This window comes from Cricetulus griseus, chromosome 6 (genome assembly GCF_003668045.3).
Source record: "Cricetulus griseus strain 17A/GY chromosome 6, alternate assembly CriGri-PICRH-1.0, whole genome shotgun sequence".
NCBI lineage: Eukaryota > Metazoa > Chordata > Mammalia > Rodentia > Cricetidae > Cricetulus > Cricetulus griseus.
Genome location: NC_048599.1, coordinates 22,594,013 through 22,612,908, shown reverse-complemented (window position 1 = coordinate 22,612,908; position 18,896 = coordinate 22,594,013). Strand labels below are relative to the sequence as shown.

The 18,896-nt window shown below is 41.5% G+C and overlaps 1 protein-coding gene across 1 annotated transcript in view; it reads right to left on the bottom strand.

Moving 5' to 3' along the window:
* Positions 1-18,896, bottom strand: part of LOC100754366 (protein NDRG3) — a 62,413-nt gene extending 43,517 nt beyond the window's left edge. The window contains exons 1-2 of the mRNA XM_027421292.2: positions 18,761-18,896; positions 1,452-1,553 (exon numbers count right to left, since the gene is read on the bottom strand). Coding sequence (XP_027277093.1) covers positions 1,452-1,508 — 57 coding nt within the window. The 5' untranslated portion in view covers positions 1,509-1,553; positions 18,761-18,896. The remainder of the gene's footprint in view (positions 1-1,451; positions 1,554-18,760) is intronic.

Here is an 18,896-nt window from a genome sequence, read left to right as displayed (position 1 = left end):
TGCTTTTTCCTGCCTTGAGAATATTCATTTCTGTGCCAGACATGAGTTTACAACTGTATATTTTAGTTCCTTTCTCCTCTTCACAGCACATTATTTTAGGTACAAATCCCCATATACATAGAAAGATGGTATTTAATGGACAGAGATTTCTGGAAACATGGTGGGGGGAGGCAGCAGAAGTCAAGAGGGTGTTAAAAAAATAGACTGCCAAAGGAGGGAACATAAAGTCTAGTGAAAGTCAAAGGAAGGAGTGACAGAGGAGAAGTCACAGGGATGGCTGAGTATGGGGCTGGCAGGATACAATATAATTTAGTAAAAATATGTTAGCAGAGCTAGATGTTATAAAGTGCCTTGCTTTGGACAGAAAAAGATAATTAGCATCAACATCTTTTGGGGCTCTCACCCTTTCTCACCCATTCACCTTATCGACACACTCTCTCAATTCTTTCCTCTAAGGATGTTATGGACTCAAACCAAGTTATCAAGTATTTCAATAGAAGACTAGGACAATAAACCAAAAGAATAGTGTAGGAAACAGTTTCTGATGTGTACAGGGACAAGAGAGATCTGCTTGTCTTAATGTTTGGTATCTCTCATTTGCTGAGTCCTAGTGGCTGTCAACTATGCCATTCATCATGAACTTCTCTAATGCTAAAACAAAAATGAGGTATACTCTGCCAGGCATGGTGGTGCACCCCTTTAATCCCAGCACTCAGGAGGCAGAGGCAGGCGGATCTTTGAGTTCCAGGACAGCCAGGGCTACACAGAGAAACCCAAATGAAAACAAATAAACAAACAAATAAAAACAATACTCCTGCCACCAAAAAATGAGGTATACTACTGACATCTACCCCTGAGGAAAATGGTGATGTTGCCTTTAATCCCAGCACTCGGGAGGCAGAGGCAGGTGGATCTCTGTGATTTCGAGATCAGCCTGGTCTACAAGAGCTAGTTCCAGGACAGGCTCCAAAGCCACAGAGAAACCCTGTGTGTGTGTGTGTGGGGGGGGGGGCGTGTAAGGAAGAAAGAAAATGGTGATGTTGACCAAAAGGTCACATTGTGAACTCAGTAAACTTTTGAGAGAGCATTGTAGCCTGTATCTATTACTAGCATGCATGTTAAAATCTCCTTATAGAAACTAAAAGTTAAAGCATTTGGATGTTAAATCAAATGTCACCTTCACACTTCCTATTTAAATTGGTCATATTATTTTTTCCCTTTCAGATCTCTATAAAATAGGAAAACTTCAAAAAAATGACTGAATATTTCCATGGAAAAGAAAAGGTGAGGGAGACATCCAAGAGTAGGTTAAGAAATGAATCATTACAAATATTTACACCATTAAAAATCAAGCTAAATGTTTTACTTAGTATTCTGATGATATAAGAAATTAGTTAATAGCAGAAGAAAACCCTCTGTATATATTTCAGATAAAGCAAAACAGTCTTTACCTTATCATTTAGAAGTGGTTTGATCTCTGTGAGTTGAACATCCTGAAGTTCATCCATGAGGATGGCTAAGTGAAGGTAAGTCTCAGGAATGAACCAGTATCTCTGAAACAGAAGAGAAGACAGATGCTCAAGTTGGTGTTGGAAACATAATGTCATTCTTTAGATGCTGGAATTTGCTCTGTGTATATCATGTACTGCACAGGCAGCAGCAGACACACTGTGGAGGTAGACAGACTCTCAAATGGTCTATGTTATTCTTCCCCTCTGGTATTCATACCTTTCCACAGCTTCCCATCCCGCCCCGCCCCCACACACCCCCCCGAGTATGGGTAGGATCTGTATCTTGCTTTTGACTAACAGAATGAGGGAAATGTAATAGGATGTACATAAATACTTTCAGGGATTACATTACAAAATATCTTAACATCTGTCTTGCTGAAAGACTCTCTGTCTGCCCTGTTATCTTTGTCAAGCCAGCTGGCATGCTATAAGATGACCATGTGGCAGGGAACTAAGGGCAGCTTCCCTTAAGCCAGCAAGAAGGGAAAAAAAGATAGAAAGAAACTGAGACCCTAGATTCAGTATCTCTACAAGAAACGGAATACTGCCAACAACCACATGATTCTGGAAACAGATTCTTCCCCAATGGAGACTCAGCTGAGAGGTAAATCAAACTGTCACCTTGTTTGCAGCCTTACAAAAGGACCCACGAAGTCTTGAGATAACAAAGGTGTGCTGCTTTAGGTTACTAATCTATGGTAGTATTTTAACGAAGAAACAACAAATACAATAGCCTTTGTACTCATGCAGTATGTATCTTGGTTCCTAAAGATGGATAAGTGAACAATATTTTCAAACTATGCTCTGGAAGCAACAATGTGGAGAGTGGGCTAAGGAAGCTAACAACTCAAAGTTAATGATGTAGAGAATAGGACCCTGAATTAATAATGACAATGGCAATGAAGAGAAAATGAACAAACAACTTTTGTTTTGTTTTGTTTTTTAGACAGGGTTTTCTCTGTGTAGCTTTGGAGCCTGTCCTGGAACTTACTCTATAGATCAGGCTGGCCTTGAACTCATAGAGATCCACCTGCCTGTGCCTCCAAGTGCTGGGAATAGACAACTCTTTTCTGAGGAATCTCAGCATGGATAGGAGGATGGTAGCTGACCTCTGAGATGGCCATCTATGAGTTCCATTATCCCTGATTCTTGATATTTATGCTCACTTATAATCTCCTACCCAAATAAATCAGAAATACCTACGTTACTAGTAGAACATAAGAGAAGTAATAAGATGTAACTTTTTAGAGTTCCCTTATATGGGCATTATAGTTTCTGTGAAGTTGAGTTTCTATTGCCAAGGGAGAAAACTAGTATATTGTGAGGACACACAGACTTCTGGAGGTCCATGTGGAGGGTATTAACATGCTAGTACCAACCTGCTAGCCATGTGAGTGACCTTGCAAATGAATCTAAAGCCCCAGGCAAGAGTTTAGATGTCTAAGCCATAGAAACATCTGACAGCAACCACATGAGACACCGGCCAGAACTTCTCTGCCAAGCCTGTTTCTGTGTTCCTGATGCACAGAAACTATAAAAGATAATAAATAATTTTGTTTTGAAATGATGTTATATAATAATAGGTAACCAGTAAAGAGGGAACAAACTGTGGAGTTCAAAGACAGGAAGCTGGCTAGAGGGATTTAAGATTGCTAACCAGAAAGCTTTCTTCACCCCACCATGCAGCTATGGACAGACTGTAAACACTGGATACTGCACTGCAGGCACATGATTCCCACCCTGACATCAAAGCTCCAGACTTTCTCCCTTCTGTCTTGTCCCTGGACCTATCAAGTCAGGAAAAATGCTAATTCAATAAGTTTGGGATGTAGCCACTCAACATCACTTACTGGAGACCGACTGTGGAAAACACTGGGAAAGGTCAAAAGAGAACAAAAGAGCAGAAATGACAATGGTCTACAAAATGATAAAGAAGAGACAGAGCTCCAAATGGAAACAATTGCTTCTAATTGGTGAGAATTAAGAAGGCCTCAAAAGAGATTGGTGTGCTACAGATGCTGGACCCATGGTGAAATTGGATCTGATTAAACCCACTGTGAACTGAAATTAGTCAAAATGACTGAATACAGCTAACACTAATTTGAGTTTGTTCCCATGATGTTCTCTTTTTCCCATGTAAAATGGTGATTTCTTGACATTGTGTTTTCCATATCACCTACTTTATTTCCTAGTTCAATTCACTCACAAGAAAGAAACACAAACTTCACTGTGGGTGGGTGGGCCTGTCAGGGAACCTCAGGTCCAAAATCAAGACATCTGCTCACTGCTCCCCTGAATTTTTTGTTTGCTTTCTAAGACAAGGTTTCATATAGCCCAGGCTAGTTCCAAACTTCATATGTATCTGAGACTGTCCTTGAACTACTCATCCTCCTGATTCTAAGTGGTGGGATTGCAAGCAAATATCACCCTGCCAGAGCATCTCCTGCTTCTACTGTAAGAGAAAATGAGATGCCTGTGCCAGTGTACACTTAGATGCAAACTAAAGAAGACTGTCCCCCTAGCTGGGAAGACTGAGGATGGAATGCTGGAGCTGCTCCAGGGTTATTTAGAAATTGGCAAGAAGACAGGAGCATTTACCTTCCACATACAAAGGGACCTGGTGCATTCCTTTTTCTTAGTTCCTGACATCTTTATACCCCTTGCCAGTGAGCAGTTTTATAATATCTATAAGAAAAGTAAGATCACATAGTGGAAAACTCCATCTCCAGATCCCTCGGCTGCACAGACTGACTCTCTCCTGGGGATCTGTGGCCCGCAGTTCCGGCATCTGCTGCCAGGTCCCATCCTGGCACAAAAAGGTACTGATATTTTCAAAAGGCTGGTAAAAATTTCATAAGCTACAGTAGACAACAAATTGCCCTTTTTCCTAGTCCCAAGAGGAAGTAGGAAGAGTGATAAAACCCAGGCACCCTTCAACTGAAGGAAAAGGAAAGGGGCAAAAGTAGGTACCAACTCCATGCCAAGAGCTCTCTAAGCATCTTATGTTTAACTCTCCCATCAATCTTCCCATGAAGATATCTTCATTAACTTTATAAACAAGAAACTTAGGCCTGGACCAGTTTTCTGAAATTCTACGTGTACAGGATAAGGAAATGACTTTCCCCCCCCCTTTCTCTGATATATAATAGTGTTTATACCAGGCCCCACCAGCTGGTTATAAGAACCTGGATCAGTTCCTTCCTCTCCACCCACATGGTGGCACCCCTTGAGGTAAAGTCAATGGAAGCCTAAAGCAATCCTATACAGACCAACAATGACTCAGACCCCTTGGAAATGGAGATTTGAGTCATCATGCTAGGATAAGAACTCACTCTTTCAGCAGCTAATTAAGGGCAAGGAGAATATAAAATAAGAAGAGCTGAAATTAAATTCCAGCTATTTCTTGGTAGCCAGTTTTAGAAACAAGGGCTACTTCTCACTTGTTAAAATAGTGTGCTTCAACCTTTAATGTACACTCTCCTGGGGCTTTTGTCAGTTTTGAGGGATAACAGTCCAGCATGTGCTCAATCACTGAAGACTGGAGATCATCTGAAATGAGAGAGTGGACTGAAGGATCAATCCCTGACAACATCTTTACTAGAGATAGTGAAATGGAGCAGAAACTCCATTAATTTTCATATACCCAATATTCTTTACATAATAAACTATATGGATTTAAAAAGATTCAACAGGCTAGATCGACTAGAAGGAGAATACACCAGGAAGAATGGTTTGTAGGAACACAGCTGAAAGGCAACAGTCTGTCAAGCAGCTGGAATTACAAATGTACAGAATAAAGGAGGAACTAGGAACACTCAGAGTTACAGCACCAGCCTGGTATACACAGGGTCTGAACCTCTACAAAATAAGCATAAAATAAAGGGAAATTAAAAGCTGATTTAAAATAGCACAAGGTCAGGAAGAGACAGGTTTGTGTCAGAGTTTCTGGTTAGGGAGATAGAATGATGGCTGAATGAATGAAGATGGAGGTACTGAAAAAGAACAGACATTAGTCCAAGTAAGAGCGAGATTTAGTAAGATGAATCTGCAAGTCCTTCAGAAGGAAAAGTGAGTGACGGAAAGTAGAACCATTAGGAGATAAAGGAAATGTTCAGAGATGCTGGAGGAAAAGCAGAAACGTGGTATCAAAGAAGTCAAGGGAAAAGAAGTTTACACAATAAGGGAAGGAAACTGTCCACTGATGAAAAGGAAGGGAAGAGGTTGAAGACTGAAAAAGGGCCTCTATCTTCTTGCAGGGAACAGTAATGGTATCAAAACCTAGGGAGAATCAGGCATGCTGTAATACCAGAACTAAAGAGGTTGATGCAGGAGGATGCTGTGAGCCCAAGATCAGCCGAGTCTACATAAAGATGTTGTCTCAAAAACAAAAACGAAGAAATCTAGGAAATATGAAGTTCAGTCACCTATGCTCAAAAGCACAGGACTGTGTAGATCATCTTTTAGAAAATTGGTAACTACAATTTTTAAACTGAAGAGCAAAAGAAAATGCTACTAGAAGGCCAGGAGAGACACCAGCGTTCCTTGACACACAAACTAGAAAGGTCTTTAAAGAACTCCAAGACCTGAGACTTTTAAGTGGTATGGCAAACCTCTGAATAGAAAACAGAAAAGCACAGAAGCTCTGCTAAAGTGTTGATGAAGCTGCTAGGTCTCTGCAGAGCATGTCAATCTACATACAGCTCAGTGGTAGTGTGATTATCTAGCATATGTGAAGCACTAGGTTTCATTCCTATTATCACAAGACATAAAGTCCAGAGATGCAAAAATGCAAGCTTTTGTCCACTCAGAAAGTAGAAACCTGGAGATACATGGACAGTTCCAGTACCAGAAAGAGTCCATAAGGACATCAGGAGTGTACTTCAGAGGCCTATAACTGGCTGTGTGACACTGGGCAAGGCATTTTCCCTGTCTAGGCCTTAGTTTCTCTATCTGTAAAGAAGCTGGGCAGAATGATCTTTTTGGGTACTGGACAGGACTGACATTCTGACTTCTCTATAAATGTGTACTTCATTCATATTTTTCTCAGGGTGCTTGCCTTATATTTCACATTTTACTGCAATTCTAAGAGGTCAAGCAATTAGCAACCAAGTATGAATCAAGAACTTGGTAAAGGTCACTCAGCAAATCAGCAGGCAGGTAGGTACATTTGGTCTGATTCAAAGGAACATGAGAGAGAGACTGGAGAGATGGCTCAGCGGTTAAGAGCACTGCCTGCTCTTCTAGAGAACCTGGTTTCAATTCCCAGCAACCACATGGCAGCTCACAACTGCCTGTAACTCAAGTTCCAGGGGATTCAACACCCTCACACAGATATACATGAAGGCAAAACACCAACTGATGTACAACAAATAAAAATAAATAAATCATAAAAAGGAACATGAGAGTCTGTACTGTAAAACTTGTCACATTTAAAAACATTTTTTAAAAGGAGTAATAAAGTACTGTCTTATTTCAGAGCATTCTCTCATGGCAAAGGTTATTTGCTATCTTTGGCTCTGTCTGGACATACTGACACCAAGATAATCATTTGTATTCTAAGGGCAAAGTCAATCACTTTTTGTTTTGGCAAAATTGCAGACATTACCAAAACAGAATGAAGGGAGAAACACGAAGCACACTAAGGGAGAATAAGATGGAAAGAGTCAGCTGCAGCTAGTCCTAAAGCGGTTACAGCTGAAAAAGTCAGGAAGAATTGGCCAGTGCACTGGGATAGCATGCAGACTCATGTATCCCCCCCCTCCCAAATAGCTTATTGGATTATCACAATAAAAATAGAGGTACTGGCATCATTGCTATTACAAAGATGAAAAAGCTGAGGCTTAACAAGACAAACAGACCAACTAAACTACTACCACTAATTAGTGGCACAGCCGAAATTGAAACTCAGGTTTTCCAACTGCAAACACTGACTTTATGCCCGATCTCACATATTGCCTCACTGATCATCGTAGACAAAGACAGTGTTGGGGATATGTTCTATGCATTACCATGTTTAGTAATATCCCAGACATTTACAATTAGATGGCAATAGCACCATCCTCCAATCAAAACTTTAACAATCAAAACTACCTCCATGCAATGCCAAACAACCTCTGTAGGGCATAATCATCAGTTAAGAAAACTATCCTAGCCGGGTGATGGCAAAATACATCCTTAATCTCAGTACTCAGGAGAGAGAGGCAGGTGAAACTCTTAGTTGGAGGCCAGTCTGGTCTATAGATCAAGTTCCAGAACAGCCAGGGCTACACAGAAAACCCTCCCTCAAATAATCAAAAAAGAAAGAAAACTACCCTAAGCTACAGAGGCTTAAGACAAAAGACAATCGATACAGGTTGTGGTTACTGAGAAAGTTTCATTAAAAAGGGAATATCTGAAAGTAATCTATACTTTCAAGTACACATAAAGTGTGGTAAATACCTATAATCCTAGCACTTGAGGCAGAGAGGCAGGCAGATCTCTGTGAGTTTGAGGCCAGTCGGTCTACACAGCAAGTTCTAGAACAATTAGGAATACATAGAGAGACCTTGTCTCAACAAATAATTTTATTTGTAGGGATGACAGAAGAATTAAAAAGTTTCGGGAAACGACTACCTTAAAGACAAGAGGATGAGAGAACACAATCTGCTGGAAAATGTTCCACTTTGCCAAGAGCTGAGAGCTCCTACTGAGCTGACGATGATAGCTAGAAAAGGTCTATCCATCAGCTAACTTACAAAATAGAACATATAAAGAGTACCCAACAATACCAGATATAACATACATGTTTAATGGTATGCAAATTTCACCACTGGTATTTCTCTGTGTGTCCAAGAAGAAAAAGGGTCCCTTGTTGTCTTACACTGTATCTACTGTTTGGAACACAGCATCAGAGCTAAAAGAAGAGAGGAAAACTTCCCCTAATAAAGGAAGGACATATAAGAATCCAATAACACCATAAACAGGAGTAGAAAAGAAATTCCCCACAGCATATTATAGCCAAAACACTAAATATACAGAACAAAGAAAGAGTACTGCAAGCCACAAGAGAAAAAAACACAAGTTACATATGAAAGCAAACCCACTAGAATACAGTTGATTACTTAGTAGAGACTTTAAAAGCCAGAAAAGCCTGGAGCAATGTGCTTTAAATTCTAAAAGCCCACAGATGCCAACCTAGACTACTGCACATAGAAAATCTAGCTGCTGTAGTTGAAGGAAAAAGAAAAACTTTCCATGATACAAATGGGCTAAAAGAATTCAGGTCCACCACACCAACTCCACAGAGAATTCTGGAAGTAATACCTCAGACTGAAGAGAGGAATAATCATAGCCAAGAGACCATAGAAAGAAAACAAATGAACTGTGGATCACTGAAATACAAAATAAGACTAAGAACAGAAACAGCAAAAACCAAGCAAACCAAGCAACAATAGGATAACGGCAGTAACATACACCTTTCAATAATAACCTCAACTCCCCAGTCAAAAAACATAGGTAAGTATAGTTCTCATCCTTTACCAAAGAGGCTTCTTTTGCAGCAGACAGAACAGATGGAAACTGTTATAGGAATCCACAACCTGAAATCCACAACCATTAGGCTTAGTTAAGAGCACTGGCTGCTCCTGCATAGGACCCCATTTAATTCCCAGTACCTGCACAGCAGATTAAAATGGTCCCTAACTCCAGTTCCAATAAATCCAGCACTCTTCTTTTGACACATACATACATGCAAACAAAACATTCAAACACTAAAAGTAAAACTTTTTAGTTTTAAATAAAAAACTTTAAAAAGTGTTTTATTTTTTATTTTTTCAACATTTTACTTTTATTTGTGTGTATGTGTGTGTTAATATGCCCATGTACTTGCAAGTGCCTGTGGAGGTCTGATGAGAGCATTGGATCTCCAGGAAAAGAGTTCAGGCAGTTGTGAGCTACCTGGTGTGAGTTCAGGGAATGGAGCTCAGGTCCTCTGCAAGGGCAGCAGGTGCTATTAATTACTGAGCTATCTCTTTGGTTCCCTAAATAAATCTTTTTTTTTTGGGGGGGGGGGACAAATGTAATCTGGTGGATGTGGTGACACATGCCTTTAATCATAGCAGAGGCAGGTAAATCTGTGAGTTCAAGGACATCATGGTCTATTCTGTGAAACTCTGTCTCAGAGACAAACAAACAAAACCAAATAAATAAATTCATAACTGGACAAAATGCAGAGAACAACTGACTGTGTGATGCTCAACTAAAATCAATACATCTACAATTTCTACATCTAAGACTCAAGAAATATTACCAAAGAGGGGGCAGAGAGACTAAGAGTCAGATGGCCAGGATATCTGCTGCTAGATAGTATCTTCTAATCAGGCAAAATGTGCCCATGAAATCTCAATAATATGGTTGCCTACACAAGACATGCATAATGACAAATGTAGTTGACATGTTAGTGTAGATGGGGGAAATCTCACAAGGCCCACACTAGATGAAGAGCTACAGGAAATTAATGGCTGCTGAGAAAGGGACAATCAATTTTCTCCAGGGACAAATTCTCTGATAAGTTTATCCAATCTAAACTGGTTAGTCCTAAACCCATACACATAAAGACAATACTAAATGAACCAACTAGGTTTTGTGTTGTATTTTTATAGATACTTAATAATAATAATAGAAGAGGTCATAAATTTGAAGAGCTGGGAGAAGACACAGGAGGAGCTGAAGGAAGACAGGGAGAGGTGGGCATCATGTAAATATAGTACTTGTGTATGGAATTCTCATAAATTAAAACATGTAAATTTAAAGCAACAAAATCCTTAGTCATCTTGTCTATAGTTTTCTTAGCTACAACTGGACCCAGGAGCTTTAAGGAATATTAATACAAGATCATTTTAACTGGTTGGGGCAGGGCTTAGGCGTTGTTTTTTTTAAAGGTCCACTGGTAATTCTTAAATGCTAAGGCTAAGAAGCACTGGTCTCCAGCAGTGCACCTTTCCTTCAATTAAGAAGAGACAGAAAATTTAAATGATTTGACTAAATCCATACACCTGAATGTGTATGGGACTAAGACCACTGTTTGGACACCAAGCCTAGATTCTGGAAGACATTTCAGGACACTGTGGGCTACATTCCATACTTCCCTCTATAAGAAACACAATTATGTGATGACTTGGCTTTGCAGTTCTGTCAGGCTTAAAGCCTGAATTAATCTAATCATAAAACCATTGACTTAAGCATTCTCCCAAACATCTAGGGTAATAGATGTTGGTTTCACTGCTGTCCCCTAGGGGCCCTTTATAGAGCAAAGGATCTCAAGAGACAGCCTGGGAAGCCAAGTAAACAAACCAACTCCATGAAACAAATACACCTCTTAAAATCTAGCTCACAGATTTTTCCCTGCACAAATGAAAATCTGGATATCTCTTTACAGGAAGAAATAGTTTCGGATGCTACCTTCTTCTCTACATAAGCAAAGGAGGGGAGTGAGGATCAACGGTTGAAGGATACTCATAGATCTTCATTCTAACAGGAAACACCCTTGCTTCTCCTGGGCCCTGGAGAAAGTATAACCACACCCCTTACAACAGACCCTCCCTTTTGCCATGTCATTCTTGGGTTCTGGCAGCAGGTGGTAAATAGATTTGCAGAGACTGACAAATTGGAAATCCAAGTCTGTCCTATGTGTTCATTTTATTCATTCCTGGGTCTTGGTACAGATAACTGCTAGAACAAAGCAATCCCCCTTGTTAATTACAGACTCCCAACCAACCCAGAGTTTTCTAAACTTATCTAAAGCAATTCTAGCACCAGAAGCACATCCTTCTGCCTTCCACTCTTGAAGGACACAGCTCAAGACACTAGGGAAGTTACTGCTGGCAAGGCCCTGGTACAGAACTTGGAAGAGCTCCGGGTTCTTACCAGCTGAAGGCAGAATCCCTGAAACAATTTGTTCCTTTCTACAGTCTGAATGGGGCAAATGACAAATTAAAGCCCTAACAGAGGTACTTCTGTTCATACCTGCCACAATTACTGAGTGCTTACCCTATGTCAGGTACCAGGATAAGTATTCTATCCATTCATTATTCATGTTGTTCCAACACTTAAAAGCTAGGCAGTGTAATCTGTTGCCTTTTACAGAAGAAGAAACTGAGGCACAGTTTGGCTTAGTAATTTGCCAAAAGCAACACAGCTAGCAAGCAGTAGAGCAAGGATTTGAACATTAGTACTCTGAATCCATATCTTGGACCAGTCTCTATTAACAATTTTTTTCTCTTTTGGGCCAACTACTCATTAATTCTTCTTTACTTTTTCAGGTTTGGTTTCTGTGGTGGTTTGAATAAAAATGGTTGCCATTGGCTCCTATATTTGAATACCTGGTGTTGTAATTTTTAAAAAGCTGCTCAAGAGAGAAAGATGTCATGCGACATAGTTCAAGTGGAGGAGTTTTTTATTAATGGAAAAGGATCATAACAAGGGAAAAGGGGAGAGGGGAGACCAGCCTCCAGAGACAAGAGTGGGGGGGAGGGACGGGGGAGGGGGACAGAGAGAGGGACAGAAAGAAAGAGAGAGGGGGGGGAATGGGAGGTGGCCAGGGCCCTTATAAAAGGAACATACTGAATAGGCACAGGTGGTGCTCTTAGTGGAAGCAGCTGAGGGCATATCTTGTCAGAACTCCACAGGCCAGTACAAATGCCTAAATACTAACACTTGGTCCCCAGTTGGTAGAACTGTTTTGGAAGGAGTAGGGGGTATGGCCTTTTTGGAGGAGGTGTGTCATGGAGCTTGGAGGTTTCAAAAGTCCATACCATTCCTAGTTAGCTCACTCTGCCTGCTGGTTGTGACTCAAAATATGAGCTCTCGGCTGCTGATCCAGCACCATGCCTGCCTAACTGCTTCCATGCTCCTGCCACAATGGTCCTAGACTCTAACCCTCTGAAACTAAAAGCCCCAAATAAACTCTTCCTTTTATAAGTTGCCTTGCTCATGGTGTCTTATCACAGCAATAGAAAAGTAACTAAGACATTTCTAAAGTCTATTAGGAATTTCATGATCAACAAATTTTGAAAAAAGAAAAGCAATATACAAACTTTGACTATTATTACAAGGAACAGACCAATACCTACCTAGGGTTACTGGAAAAGCAATCTACTTGTTGGATGTCTAAGGACCCAAGTTCTATTACCTTCAACACAGGTTGACACCATTTCAAACAGCAGCATTTTCCAAGGCTGAATACTATTGGAAGAAGCTCTGCCCCCACCTCGACTTCATTAAGAGAGCCAATAACCTAATCTCCCTTTTCTTTCTGCCAAGTTTCAGAGATTAGTATACAATGAATGATCTTGCTGCTAAGATCTCATAATTTTAAGAAAACACTCAATTTTTTCTTTTTCTTTGTTGAAACTGGGTATCAAAATTAGGTCCTCATGCATGGTAGACAAGGATTCTATCACTGATCTTTACCATGAAGCTCATTAACTTTTTTGGGGGGTGGTTTTTCGAGATAGGGTTTCTCCATGTAGCTTTGGAGCCTATCCTGGCACTGGCTCTGGAGACCAGGCTGGCCTCGAACTCACAGAGATCTGCCTGCCTCTGCCTCCTGAGTGCTGGAATTAAAGGCGTGGGCCACCAACGCCCGGCCTCATTCACTTTTTAACTATGAACTGAAACCCAAAGTATAAAATGTAGAAGCACTGCAAGGATAAAGTGATAAAACTTCCATTTCTAATAAACTGTTTTTGAAACAAATGTTATTTCTTGAAAAATTATAATTATGAATTAATGGGAAGTTGATATGATTTCAAATCTCAAATTACAATTAGAATTGGGAAGCAATTTCATAGGATGTTTATGATCTACATATGATTTCCTTATCCTAATTTATTAGATTTGTAAGTTTGTAAGCCATCACACTGATAGTTCCCCTAGATTACAACTATTTTCCTAAAAGTCAAAACCACAACTTCCTTAAAGACACCAAAAAAAAAAAAAACAGGCTGTATTAGTGTATGCCTTTAATCTCAGCACTTTCGAGGAAGAGGCAGGTGGATCTCTGTGAGTTCGAGACCAGCCTGGTCTACAAGAACTAGTTCCAGGACAGCCTCCAAAGCCACAGAGAAACCCTGTCTCGAAAAAACCAAAACAACAACAACAACAAAAGTGTGTGTGTGTGTTTGGATGATGAGTGTGGAGATGGCAAGCACATGAAGGTTTCTCCTTTCACCATTATATGGGATCCAATGATCAAACTCTGTTTTGCAGCAAGAGTTTCTACCGGTTAAGCAACTTTGTCAGCCCCAGGAAACTCATGTTAATTTACTATATTAAGCCTCTGGGAAAGACAAAAAGTAACCTATATAAATAGTCAGGGAGACTAACAACTCTATACTATATGGCCCCACGATAGGTTAAATAGCATAGCATGCTCAGTACCATAATTAATGTTTACACAGAATGAAAACTCAGCATGCAAAGAAGACACATTTCCTTCAGTGTGCACAACAAATGTTTACTTGGGACTGATAATATGTCAAGCCCTCTCGGGTTAATTATAGAAAACACAGGATTTTTTTCAAAAGAGTATACCATTCCAGGGGAGGGAGGCTGGGGAATCACACCTACAGCCTGAGGTATACTAAGCATGGGCTCTACTACTGAGTTACATACCCAGTTCAAAGCAATTCATTTTTCTATTTAAGGTCCTCCATATATCCGTTAATTTTATGCAAATAAATATGAGAGGAAAGTAATTACAATATTATAGGTTATTGTTATAACTACAATAGAGTTAGCATTATAACCAAAGTTTTTTCATTTACCAAAGTAAATCCTGAAACACATAAATATATGTTCTCAATCTTGGCAAGTTTTTGTGTTCTGTTCTCAAGCAGCCTCTTAAGGGGAAAGGGAAATTCTCAGAATAGATAACACCTTTGCAGCATTAAACCTGCAGTATTATTAATCTTTGGACTTCAGAGGGCCCCTCCTCTCCCAGGCACTCCTTTCTGAGTCGGTCTCAGGTAGTCCAGGCTGGCCTTAAACTTGCTATGGAACCAAAAATACCTTAAACTCTTATCTTCCTGCTTCTGCCCCCTAGAGTTCTTCCTAATGAACTGTTTCCTTATCTAGGCTTATCACCCCACACACCCACACACCCACCCACACCCTACCCTCCACTCCTGCAACCCAACAAACAAACAAACAAACAAAAACAAAAACAAACCTTCCATTTGGTCATTTTTTCCCCATATTGTCCTCATTTCCTGCCTGGATTTGATCATCCATTCATCATTCATCAAGTGCCTATAATCAGCTAGGCCCTGATCCCAGCTCCTAGAGAGCTCGCATGTGATACTAACTGGAGTTGGAGTTTGCAGAGCTCCATTACCAGACTCCAAGCTTCAGTAAAGGATTTGTATTTCCAGAAGCTACCAGCATCTGCCATACAGCAGGCACTAAAAATATTTGTTGGATGACTAGATCGCTTTATTGAGCTCTTTTTAAAATCCATAAATATTTTAATATGAATCTTCAAAAAGGACTCATTTTCTTTCCTTCTTAAAATATAAAAGCAATACATATATAATGCAAAAATAACATACAAAGGTATAAATTCCAAAACTCAATTCCCCAGGCTCTTACATCCCATTTTTGAAGTGACTATTATGTTGTTACATGTATTTTTCCAGAACTGATCCATGCCAGTAACACACATAGTCAGTCTCTATCTCTTTGTCTCCCTTTCCCTTTCTCTCCTCCCATCCCCCTCTTCTCTCTCTCCCTCTCTGGAACAGGTTTTTTGACATTTTCTGACTAGCTTTTCAACATTCTTTTTAATTAATTTATTTTTATTTTATGTACATTGTTTTGCCTATAGAATGTCTACATGAGGGCATTGGATCCCCTGAAACAGGAGTTACCGTTATGAGCTGCCATGTGGTTGCCAGGAATTGAACCCAGGTCTTTTCTGCAAGAGAAGTCAATGATCTTCACTGAGCCATCTCTCTAGCCTGATTTTCAACATTCTTATCTTATCTTGTGGTTTTCAAGGTGTGGCCATCAGACTAGGAGAATCAACATGATCTGGGCAATATGCTAGAACTGCCTATTCTCAGGCCCCTGTTAAGACCCACTGAGTCAGAGGCCCTGGAGGCAAGGGAAGCAATGTGCTAAGAAGCTGTTTAGTTGATTGACGCACAGTAGAGGTTAAGAACTGCAGTTCTAATACAATCAAGCCCGTTTTGTTGTTGTTGTTGTTTCACCCTTTAAGCACAGCAGACACTGTTATCATGTCTGTTTTATCACTCAAACTTCAAAATGCTTTCCTTGTCCTTTCAATTCTGACACTATCAACCTGTCAAGCTCTGAAAATCCCAATTTCCCCCCTAAAGTGGTCTCACTGCTATTGTGTACACTCCTCCTCTTGACCTCTTCCCCAAGTCCCACACCACAGCTAATCCCTCTACCTTGACACTATCTATATACACTGTCCTCAGTGGTGGGGAACAGTTATCTTCTCCCTAACAGACGAGATGCTCCTTACAGCCATGAATGTGCTTATCTCCTCTACTCCTTGACCTAAACACATACCTGGAATTTTAAGAGTTGCTGGTTAATGTCTTCACCCAAAGGAGAAACACTGGTAACTTAAAAAAAGGGAAAAATTTGCCTGGCAAATTCTTAATGAATGAGAAGTCTGGAATATCAAGCTGTACCCTCAGATTCAGTTCTCAGGACACGTCTACCAAAGTGAGAAAGTAAGACCAATGCTTGTTTTCAGCTTGAAATAATTTTATGGTATTTTCCAAACTGGGTGTGGTGGCACATGCCAGTAAGCCCAGCACTTAGACAGAGGCAGGAGGATCAGGAGTTGAGGCCAGGCTGGGATACAAGAGACCCTATCTCAAAAGAAAAAAAAAAGAAAAATTCCCACATCAGACTGTCATCTCATTATATTCTCATATTGCTTTGTTTATAACCTAATGTGGGAGTTTTTAGGTATGTCACAGTTAAATAGTGTTCCCTAGTAAGCTAGTAAACTGCTTGAGAAGGAATGTTTTATTCAATTCTAAATCTAGCACCCTGAATTCAATCCACAAAACCTATATAAAAGTGACTGGATAGAACTGACTCCACACACACACACACAAAAAAAAAAAAAAAAAAGAAAGAAAGAAAAAAAAGAACTGACTCCACAAAGTTGTCCGCTGACCCCCACAAGCACGAAGTGGGGGCACAAGTGACCTAATACATGCACAGACACAGGCACAAATAGATAAATCTAAAAACCAAACCAACCAAACAAAAGCAGTAGCAGCTTCACTTATAAAGAAAACCTATGTGCATATATCTGCTGTCCCCAAAAGGGCCTTGTGAATATTATTTTTATTATAAATAACATGTATTTATATATAATAAAAACTACACTCACTCTGATGTCACCTAGGGTAATAACTCACATAAAGCAAAAGAATGAAAAATCTGCATCTCACATGAACTTCAGTACAGACTAAAATGTCATAAGCCTCAGGCACTCCTACTGCCACATAAAAATAAAAACTCCCCTGTAGACTAAAGAAACCTATACCAGCTCCACCGTTGGGGAGACTTCTAGATGCAAGACCATTATCTGCAAACTTTCAAAAACAAAAGGGTAGACTAAGGATGAGTGGGGATAGTCAGAAGATAAATCTAAAGGGAGGGACAACAAAGAGAAATTGAAGGACAAGAGGACATCACCCTTTGAGTAAGGACAAGGAACAGTGGGAATTCAGTATTTACCAAGGGTCTACCAGGAGCCTGGCATCCAGGAGTGCAAAGATGGTGCCTGACCTCGAGGGGATAGTAGTCCTGAAGGTAAGACGCAGGCCTGCAGCCTGTTGTGTATCATCTAATTCTAGCTGGGAAGCAATGAGGGCTTTACCAGGAAGGTGAAAATTTTGTGGTCTTTGAAGTGTGGAGGAGGATTTGCTAAGGAAGGAAAAGGCAGTTTGAGCTAGTTATTTTGGGGGCAAAAATCAACACATTTTTATAGCTGCTCATTTGGGACTGAAATCAAAGGAGGTGTCTCAGAGTCTGCATCACCCTCGTCAATGCCTTCCCTTTTTATCTTAAAGCTTGCGAATGTTCAAGAACAGCTCTGGAGCAGCGCCAGAAGGTCCCAAAAGGAGGTGAGTACTGGCTAAATCTGCTCTGTCACCTCCACAAGTCCAGACAGCCTAGTCCTGGCAGCTAGAAAAGGCTAATTATACCTGGGGCGCTGAGGGTGGGGGCTGGAGGGGTGGATTCAGGCAAAGCTTATGTTCTGTCAGCGAGCCACCATGGGAGAGCCTCCCTACTTAAGCCATAAGGCTCCGAGTCTACCTTTGACAAGGAGGAGAGCTCTGCAAGGGGGGTGGGGAGGGTTCAAGGAAAAGAAGGGGGGAAGCATTGGACAGGAAGGCAGTGAGGTACAAAGGTGAAACGATCTTAATAAAACGCTTAGCGAGACACAGGCACAAAGCGAGGATTTGGGAGAGAGCCAGCTCATATTAACATCGCAATTGTCACCACAACAGCACTTCCACCGTACTGACAAGAAGGTAATTCTATTCGTAGCCCACTTTTACGACGTCTAAAAACAACCCTAGAAATGACAAGTGTATTTCCAAAAACATTTAAAGATACAAGATCAAATTCCACCAGCTCTGGCCGTGAAAGCCCCAAGCCCCTGAGTTAAGAGAGCTGGCCGTGTCACTTGTCAGTTCCATGACCTTGGACACCGCATTTCACCTCCCAGAGCCTCAGTTTCCTTGACTACAAAGTGGGCTTTATGCAAACCGGGGTCGTGGGGTCCCAGGAGAGAGGGAGACCTCTGTGGCTTTGGGACGGAACCCACCCAAGGCGAGTCAAGACCACTGTCAAAACTCTCTGGGCTGTGAGGGGCAGCGGGGTAGACGGATGCTCAGGTCTAGGAGCTCCGGAGCTGCGCCGTGGGAGCCGGGAAGACGGTGACGCCCTCAGAGGGTCCCTGCGCCACAGGGTGCAGGCCTCCTGAGCGAGGCTCGACCCCTGCAGGACACACGCCGCCCGCCGCGGGCTAGGTGCGGGCAGGGGCGCGGGAGGCCGGGCAGAACCCGCAAGGCGCCGGGGGTTCGGAAGAGGCCGACCGCGAGGACCCGGGGCCTGCCCTGTGGCCAGCGGCCCACAGAACCAGGGGAGCGACAGCGGGGCGTAGCGTGCCACGCGCCCTCCGGCCGCTGTGGTGGAGGCAGACACTCACTCACCTGAAGCGATAGCGCGGGCCGTCAGTCAACAGCAGCTGCAGCAGCGGCAGCAGCAACGAGGGGCGGGGGAGGCGCTGCGCTGCGCACGCGCGTTGAGGATGCCGGGGGTTTACGCATGCGCGATGTGCTCGCTTTC